The sequence below is a fragment of the Megalobrama amblycephala genome, linkage group LG11, assembly GCF_018812025.1.
Source record: "Megalobrama amblycephala isolate DHTTF-2021 linkage group LG11, ASM1881202v1, whole genome shotgun sequence".
Lineage (NCBI taxonomy): Eukaryota > Metazoa > Chordata > Actinopteri > Cypriniformes > Xenocyprididae > Megalobrama > Megalobrama amblycephala.
Genome location: NC_063054.1, coordinates 24,804,142 through 24,814,000, shown reverse-complemented (window position 1 = coordinate 24,814,000; position 9,859 = coordinate 24,804,142). Strand labels below are relative to the sequence as shown.

The following is a 9,859-nucleotide window of genomic DNA, read 5'->3' as shown; positions in this document are numbered from 1 at the left end:
AAAGATGGCTACGTCCATAAAACTGAAAAGTATTATCACTTTTGACATGACAAGAGACTAATTAAACCACCAGTTCATCCATCAAAACTCCATTAACCAAGAGCAGCATGTAAACTCAAACTAGTCTTTAATCGACGCACACGCATGTCACGTCCTTTGCAATGTCCTGCGCATGAAACAGCATTTGAATTTGGAAAAGAAACAAAACTGACATGAGCCGCTCTGAGAACAGTGACTGGATCTAACACCTTAAAATGATGCACAGCTCATATCTCTGTCGCTGTAAGTTACCAAAAGCGAAACCACACACAAAACACTGGCTCTCTCGCTCTGTATGACGTTACAGACAACTAGTTGTCCAGTCCGGTTCCGTTCACACAGCACGAATATTCTGAGAATGCGGTTGTGAGTCCTGAAAATGTTCGGGTGTGAGTTCGGTTATAAAATGCGGTTGTCACTCCTGTAAATAACCGTACTGTGTGTGAACGTAACCGTATTAAGGACTCCAATACAGGACTGACAACCGCATTCTGCTGCTGTGTGAACGTGGCCTTAGTTAATAATTAATTTTTACAATGGAAGAGATTCAATCAAAAGCTTACTATATCTCAATAATAACTTTTTCCTAGAGCTGCTGTAAAGCCAAAACGATCTCGGTCCATTAATTTTCCTATCATCACTATGAATCTGCTTTGAAACTATCTGTATTGTACAAAGCGCTATATAAACGAAGATGAATATTATTATTTCATTCCTTGCTTGTTACTTATTCTATGCACCTGTACACCAAAACAAATTCCTTGTACATGTAAAACCACTGTACTTGGCAATAAAGCCAATTCTGATTTTTATTTTTTCTCTCTTTCTCCCACTGATGTTTCAAGTCTAATCTACCAGTGCTGTGAGAAGCAACTTTTGAATAATGCCTTTTCTGCAGGCAAGGTCAGTATGCCTGGGGAGAATCTAGGGAGTAAGATAAAATGTTTAAAAAAATATTTACATACATCAGGTGGGCATATTATGGGATGTTGAGGAAGACCAAGGTGGATGAAAATGAACCGGAAAGTGTACATATATGATAATAGAAAGTAGGAGGCCTTATGATAATCTGTTAATTTGTTTATCTAATCAAGTCTTTGTTCAATGAAAAATTATCTAAGATTTTACTTAATGTCTGAGGTATGTTTCGGTTTTAAGAGAGACTACCCTGGATTGTGATTTGATAATTTTCCCAATGAGTGGCCTGACTTTAATCTTATAGGTGAATTTCCACCACATTGAACAATAAATGCATAAGAATAGACACGTTCAACATAACGCTTTATTATCCTCAGGCTGTGTGATTTCAGCTGAACTCACATTTTCATTACCTGTTTTTTCAAGATTCTTAGATTCCTTGTGTGAGAGATCAGATCCACTTGACCAGTTGCAAGCATACACTGGACCATAAATAATTATTTAGAAAACATGATTATTGTTTAGAAAGGTATACAGGTCAGAATGCTGGATTAAACACACTACATTCTTTAGGAGCCTAGTGTCCTTTATCAGCCAGTTTTGTATCCTGTTTTGTATGACTCCTGACACATTCAGCATGTAGGGTGTGGCCATAAATGGAGAGATTTTTAGAGTGGTGAGAGCATGCTCTGTGCCCGTGTCATTGGCATACAGCATGAATGCCCTGTGCTTTGCACCCTGCCAGATGATTCTCAGAGGAACAGCTTCTTGTTCTCTGAGCAAGCTCTTCAACTCACTCACACGTAATCCAGTGGGAATGTCACTACAGTACACAGTGGTGACAGGACTTTCAGGGAACTTGCACTCAAATGCAGCACACTTGTCACCTTCAGAAGTTATACATTCACATTGAAGCTCAGCTTTAGGATAACAATCAGGTTGCCATTTTAGCTCTTTGGATTTCTTAGTTTCATCCTCTCAGCAGGTGTTGTCTTTAAAGCAACATCTTTCCCAGCTTCCTGCTCCAGTGTTCGTAGTGTCTTCAGAATTGGTATTTTCTTTAGTACTTCTGTGTCTAACTGAAAGCATTAGTAAGTTGTAAAAGTTTAGTTAATCTGAAGGGATCATCTGAATAGAGCTTACTTTTTCTTGTTAGATAAAGTAGTTAAGGTACTGTATTTCTAAGGAATTTCATGACCTTAGATCACATTGAAAAACTCAACATGAAACATCTTTGTTACTTTTGCAACCTTGGTTCTCTGAATAGGGAACAAGATGCTGCATTTGAAGCCCATATAGAAACACAATTTATTTTGCTTATGCCAACAGCACCTCATAAGGAGCACCTGCATCATCATTCCTCAGAATTTGTGAAAGAAAGAAAGCAGTAATGAAAAAGCATGGCCAGCCACACAGCACCTTGTTCCCTATTCAGGAAACTAAGGTTACATATAACTGAGACGTTCCCTTTCATAGGTTCACTCAACACTGTGTTGGTTGCTGACACTATAAGAACCCCATTGAACCCCACCATGCTACAAATGCTATTCAACTAGCCCGTGCATTAAAACAGACTAACACTAAATATGAATGACCACCGCTCAAAAAAAATAAAACCTGGGTGAATTTAAACCACACACTTTATAGGCAAGAGAAATCACATCCCATACCCAATGCAACATTTCATAGCCACAAACATCAAGACAAAGAAACAACTGATTTGATTTACACCACAGGCCCAAGCGAGTAACAAATCTCAGCCTCAGACGTCACACCCTCAGAGCGTTGGATGAATGTCTGATGTATATGGCACACAAAATGGGAAACATTTTGGGAGTTTTGAAGTAATCTGATTGGTTGAATTCAGTCTGAAGTTCTGGCTACACGAGACATAAATCTTCAATGTCCTCAAAGAACAAAGCCTGTGCAATCTTTCATCCTCCAATGACCTAAAGGGCAAAGGAGAAAAAGACTATAATATACTTATGAATAGAAAACCTATTTTGAACTTCAACAACCTGGGTGCAAAATCCATAAGGAGGTGCTCACTGATAAGGCTGGCAAATGTCCAATATGTTATTAAATTTATAAAGGTCATCAACAATCACCTTAAGAGTCAGAAACCTTTCAGGGATTGATTGCAGAGGCTTGAATGTGGCCCACTGACTCTAAGGGTGTGCCTTGATTGCCTTGAACCGAGCCCGAGCGCGATTGTCCCCCCCTCCCCACTCCCCCGGTGGCCTGTACTCACGCTACACTTAACGTTCCAGGCCGAAGCACGCTTATGTCATATACGATGCAACTTTTTGAATGGAAGAAAACAGGAAGAAATGCACAGATACTGCCTAATATATTTATCATTTATGCCGCGCAGCGATTTTCACCTGCACGTATCAGAGGATTATTACAGCAGCTGACGTTAATGGAGGAATTTGCAGCTTTACTCGCAAACTACAATTCCTGTTCAAAGGTGAGAAGCAGACCCGTTATAAACCCAAATACACTTGAATTAATTACATGAATTGATAAGTGTATTAATAGAGTAGTAATAAAGATGTTTTCCATCGTAATGATGACAGTAGCACACACAAAGTTGCAACTGTTCTGTGCTCTGGCATGGTTAGCGCTCACACTGCACGTGAACCACGCTCGAGCCCAACCGAACCGCGCTCTGGCCCACCTCTTCCAAGCGGGCCAGGGCCGGCTAAACGAACCGCGCCAGGCCATGGAACGGAGCGCTCACACTTGTCAAACGAACCGGGCTTTGAGGGTCAAACACGCTCGGGCATGGTTCAGAGCGCCTAGTGCGAGTACACCCTAAGACCACAGGTTCCAAGAAGGAACGGAAACAGGAAAAAAGGCCTCAGCCATCTGGTCCTGCTCATAAAACTGGAGGCAAGTGAATGCCGTAGCAAAGAAACACCTCCAACCAGTATTTGCTTAGCAGATGCCACATATATTTAAACATGGGCGGGGCTGTGCCATAGAAAAACGTTCTTGTAAGAACTCCAGCACTGAACCGACCAGGCAGTGGACTGGGTCCAAATTGCATTCTATGCACCAGGACACAAATAGTCTCCACTTGAGAGCATAAATCTCCTAGTAGAGGAAGCCTTTGCATTTAAAATGGTCTGTTGAGGGTTCCATATTGAGCCCTGTGCCTGATACAACAAACTGTCTCTGACTGGAATATCCCAAGGAGGTCCCTTCAGAAGGGATACCAGATCTGAGAACCAAACCCGTGATGGCCATCACGGTGCCACTAACAGAAGACGAATTCCGTTTTTTCATACTCTCGCCAGGGCTGATGTAATCAGTTTGATTGGCAGAAAGGCATACAAGCATATACTCAGTCAGGTGTGAGCTAGAGCATGCAGTTCAAGGGGGGCTGGAGGAAACGGGGAGAAACACAGATTCACCTCTGCCCTTCCAAACTGCTGCCAGATTAGACTCACAGTCTGAGGGTGCAGCCTAATTCCACATGGGGAACAAACAAACTCCTCATTTACAATTTATGTATGAAACTACCATCATGTTGTCTGTCCTTTCAATGACATGGCAGTTCTGAAAGTCCTGAAGAAAATGGCCCAAAGCCAAAAACACTGCCAACATCTCTAGGCAATTTATGTACCATAAGAGATGTTCACCCTTCGTAGATCACTTCCCAACCAACCAGGGAGGCATCTGTCACAATTGCTTTGTGAGTCCACCCAAAGAAACACATCGAGTCAGAAACCAAGGCTGTTTTTTATGACATAGGTTCAAAAGTATCTGCATGAAACCTTGATCATACATCAAATCCCTTGAGCTTTAACCCACCACTCATATGCCACAGGCCCAATGGAATCACAGGAGAGGCAGCTGCCATGAACACCCCTACCACCTCAAGTCAGATAAACTAGTCAATTCTTCAGTTTATTAGAGGTAGGCCTACCCCAACTCATATCTTTGTCTATGGCTCCTTTCTCCAAATGGAGAGGATCTCCTACCTCAAAACCAGAGCCTCCCCAACACAAACTTTTGTGGAAAGCAACTGTAATTGAAACAAGGTGGACCGTACCGAAATCGGATAGTATAATGTTTGAATGCTACCAATCCACAATCTGATTTCTGACTTGTGATGCAGCTTGAATCAATCACGCCGTGTTTGTTTGTTGGCTAGAGGAGAACTGGCCACCAGCCCACTTCTCCCAAGGTTTTTCTTCCCCCCTTTCTGTCACCTGATGGAGTTTGGGTTCATTGCCACTGTCACTGGCTTGCTTAGTAGGGGATATTTATATTCAACAATATTATTGATTTGACTACACTGACCACTATTGGATGAGAACTGAGCTGGATGATGACACTGCTGTTTTCTGCAGAACTGCTTTATAGATGAAATGAACTAATTTAATAATTGATGATCCTTACAACGGAACGAATCAACGCTGAAATGAACGCTGTTTGCATCATTGGATCATTTCCCTGTTATCACTGTAAAGCTGCTTTGTATTGTACTGTACTGTACTGTATTGTACAAAGTGCTATATAAATAAAGGTGACTTGACATTCTTACTGGCACAAATTAAGATATGAGGGATATAAAATAGTTTTGTGCCTCTGCATGAAAGAGACTTGTGTGCGGAACTCTGAAGTGGTTCAACTACAGCCTCTGTGGGCTTTCTGACTAACAGATCAGGAACGACACTCCTGAGACAAAAACCAAGCAGGCTTCAACATAAGGCACCTGCATGGGCACTGAGCTGCTGGAAAAGGTTGTGCACCTCAGCCTCTGTGAGGGGGAAAGACAGACTGCATCTCCACTCCCTTTGTCTGGCTTGCAGAATGGCTGGACTGCTTTACGCTTCTCAGCGACAACATTAACCATGTCACCAAAAAGCCCAGAATGAGAAATGGGTGCATCAAACAGCTCATCTAAATTAGACTGTTTCTGACTGGTGAAAAGTGGTTAACATGCTCTGGTGAGAGTGAGAGAGAGAGAGAGAGAGAGAGAGAGAAAGGAAAAAAGTCTTTTCACTCTACATTGCCTTGAGCTCAACATCACACACCCAGGGCTCTGCCTTATGATCTGAACACATATACAATCCTGATGCCATAAAACTCTTAACCATGGGCTAAGATTAATCACTCTCTGAAGAGAAGAAATCTGAAGAATGATAGTGCAGTGTTCCCATATGAGATTCAGGTGACACAGTGCCTCAAAGAGGACAGTGTCAAAAATTGGCACGTTTCTATACAAGCTTCAGGCAATTGTTTCTATACAGGCTTCAGACATATTGCTACTTAAACCACAAGATGACATCAGACTGCCCAGAATTTGCATTGGAAGCACCACAGAGTCACAGTGTTTACACAGTTTGGGTAAATCAACCTACAAATGGCTAACTTATAAATGTCTCTGGAGTAGTGGTTAGTATTTTAAATATTTTAATAAATTAATTTGCTATCTTGGTCTCAAATACCTCTAGAAAGAGTTAATTTTCAAAGTTGAAAATGGGCTATGGAATTCAGTGAAGATAACCAAACCGAGCATAACCCCTGCACCAGCTTAATTTCAAAGATATAATTGACTGTATTACCTCACTTTCAAAAAGAAAAAAGAAATTAAGAAGCATTAAGAAAGTTACAACAGACACAAATAACTTCAAGAGACAAGACAATAGATAAATACCTTTGACCAAATGATGCCTTGTGGTTTGGGGTGTTTACATTCAGTTTTGATGATTCTTGTTGGAGTTAGAATGAAGTTAACTGTGAGGTCATGACTTTCAATGAGTTCCTCTGGAATATCCATGACCTAAACACAGAAATCAGGTCAAAACATAAATAATAATCCTAAGTAGATCCTAAGCAGAAATTCTCATGCAAATCAGATCTTAGAATGTCATGATTGAATTGAATTTGACTTGTACAAAAACTTGACTTGTCACTGTGTCTGATAACCAGCTGTTTTATGTTTTGGTTTGTGATAGGCAGGGGTCAATATCAAAAGTGTAATATATATAACGATGTAGCGGTTATTAATCAATTTATGGGTGGAATATGAATATAATAATTCACAAGGCACATATTGACCCAAGGGGGAATTAAACATATATTGTGAATCAATTACAACGAATTATAATTGATTACATATGTGATTAGTTCAGGTTCAATAATTATTTAGAGAAACTACCAGCTCGTCCAGCAAACTGCTGCTTCTCATAGAATATTATGAACGGAGTTATTCTCTGGCCATGAGAACAACTTGCTATTATAGCATCAAAGCATAAAACGATCGAAAAACGTTAAAGTGACTTGGTCTTCAGTTGAAAGAACAAACAGAACAATCGAGCGTGAATAACGTTTTAATATGCAAACTACGAATACAGAGGTTATACGTCTAAATATATATACAAGAATATACACACCTATGTACAAGAGTGGAAGTAGAGAAGGAAAGAGAGAAGGCAAGTAGCAAACTTACAAACAGTCCTTGAAGCCAGCACGGAAATCAGTTTCATCATCTAAGATTGAGAAACGGCAGTATACTTGCATTGGTTGTGCGTGTCGAATTTCAGTTTAGCACTGGTGCAGTTCGTTGGCTTCTTCCGTTCCGCGGGAAGGTTTGAACTGAGGACTTGAGAGTGAGTTTCGCTGGAAGATGGCGGTCCCGAAGCGGAGCGCGATGGCAGCGCGTGGTCACCGGAGACGTCCGGGAGAGACGTGCACGAGGTGCTCATGAGACAATCGGGAGAACCAAGGAGAAGGTGTGTGTCGTTTTTATGGAAACCCAAGCTAACACACCTCCTGAATTGTAGTGGCCAATAGATGCGCAGCACTATTTGGCGGCAAAGTTCCTTTGTTTGGTCTCCTAGCTGAATTTGCATACTTAATGACTATCAGATCGGATTTCGAGATGGAGTACGTCCTTCACAGTATCATTAAACACATAGAAAGCTTTACGGAGAGATCAAACTCGATACATCAGAAATGCATAAAGCAGAAGTTATGGTTTACAGACAAAATTCCATAATTAAAATGCACACTAGCACAAATACACTCATTTAAACACTAAGAAAACATGCATACGCCCTAAATACATGATGGATATATTTTGGCATAGTTGTATTTTACATATACAGTCAAAAATGTATATTTGTGTGTTTCTGTATGTGTCTGGGTGTGTGTGTGGTGTGTGTTGGAATGTGATCTGGTCAGTCTCTGGGGGGTAGTGTTCCTTTGAAGTCACCAAAGTGAGGAAGTTGGAGTTTTCTGTTTACCCTCACGGGTCCACAAAGGTGTCAAGTGGGCTCATCTTATGCAGACTGGTCGGAGCTGATTTAGTGATTAACGAACACAGTTCATCAGGTTAAAAGCGTTCTGAAAACTCCAAAGTTTATTGATTATCCTGATACATGTGCATATGCTACAAAAAGTAAGGGTGTACTCACACTAGGTGCTCTGAACCATGCCTGAGCGTGTTCGACCCCAAAAGCTCAGTTCATCTGACTAGTGTGATTGACTGCTGTTCTAAAGAAATGACAGTTGTTAGAAGTCACATGACCTCTAACTCTGTTTGAAGTATGTTGCTTCATATGTTTGCACTTAAATTGATGGGCTCTTTACAACAACAAATACTGTAAAATAAAATTAACTTTCAAAAAGATATTAAAGGATTAGTTCACTTCAGAATTCAAATTTCCTGATAATTTACTCACCCCCATGTCATTGAAAATGTTTGTCTTTCTTTCTTCAGTTGAAAAGAAATTAACGTTTTTGAGGTAAACATTCCAGGATTTTTCTCCATATAGTGGACTTCACCGGCTACCAACAGGTTGAAGTTCCAAATTGCAGTTTCAATGCAGCTTCAAAGGGTTCTACACAATCCCAGCCGAGAACCACAAATGCTCATCGTGCAGTAGCTCTGCGATGTGCCACACATTACGTAATCACTTTGGAAAGGTCATACGTGATGTAGGTGGAAAGTACCACGGTAGGGTGAAAAAAACTGTTTTACCTTTTTTTGTAAAGGGCATTTGACTTAGTCTTTGCAAGTTCTCTTTGTAAACACTTGCTCTGTATTTCTGCCTATTCAAAGATTCAAAGAAATTTATTGTCATATACACAGTTAAACAAGTTGAACTATGCAATGAAATTCTTACTTGCTTGTTTCCCTTTTACAATACAATAATAGTATAGTTACCTATACTAAAAGACAAGACCATACAGTGCATAAACACAACTGTGCTAATTACAGTCGCTGATTATTTAAGAGTCTTATGGCTTGTGGGAAAAAACTATTGGTGAGCCGTGTAGTTCTCGACCTGATGCTTCTGTAGCACCTCCCAGAGGGGAGTAGTGCAAACAACGAGTTTTGAGGGTGTGTCCGATCCTTAATGATGTTCTGGGCCCTCCTGATGACTCGACTCTTATAGGAATCCTCTAGAGAAGGGAAAGCCGCTCCACAGATGTTTTGCGCAGTTTTAATCACACGCTGGAGCGCCATTCTCTGCTGCACCGTGCAGTTTCCAAACCACACAATGATGGAGCTGGTAACAATACTTTCCACTGTACTTCTATAGAAGTTACTCAAGAGTTTGTTCTCATACCAAATTTCTTGAGCTTTCTTAAAAAGTAGAGTCTTGTATGGGCTTTCTTTATAAGTTGTGTTGTGTTTTGTGACCAAGTGAGATCCTCACTGATGTAGATTCCAAGGAATTTGAAAGTTGTTACCCTCTCTACCTCCGTCTCTCCTATGTAGATGGGTGTGTGCTGCACTCTCCTTTTCCTTGGGTCGACAATCATCTCCTTGGTCTTGCTGATGTTTAAATGGAGATTGTTTTCCCTACACCAGACCTCGAGTGATGCCACCTCTGCCCTGTACTCTGTCTCTGTCTCTGTCAATCCCAGAAGGAGGAGC

General features: G+C 40.9%; 1 protein-coding gene across 1 annotated transcript in view; it reads right to left on the bottom strand.

Annotated features, from left to right (window-relative positions):
* Nucleotides 1-1,307: 1,307 nt before the first annotated feature.
* mthfsd (methenyltetrahydrofolate synthetase domain containing) overlaps nt 1,308-9,859 on the bottom strand; it is a gene marked incomplete at its 5' end in the record, with an annotated part of 60,191 nt that continues 51,639 nt past the window's right edge. The window contains 4 exon segments of the mRNA XM_048206915.1: nt 1,308-1,623; nt 1,626-1,937; nt 1,940-2,036; nt 6,629-6,754. Of these exon segments, the coding sequence (XP_048062872.1) occupies nt 1,535-1,623; nt 1,626-1,937; nt 1,940-2,036; nt 6,629-6,754 (624 nt within the window).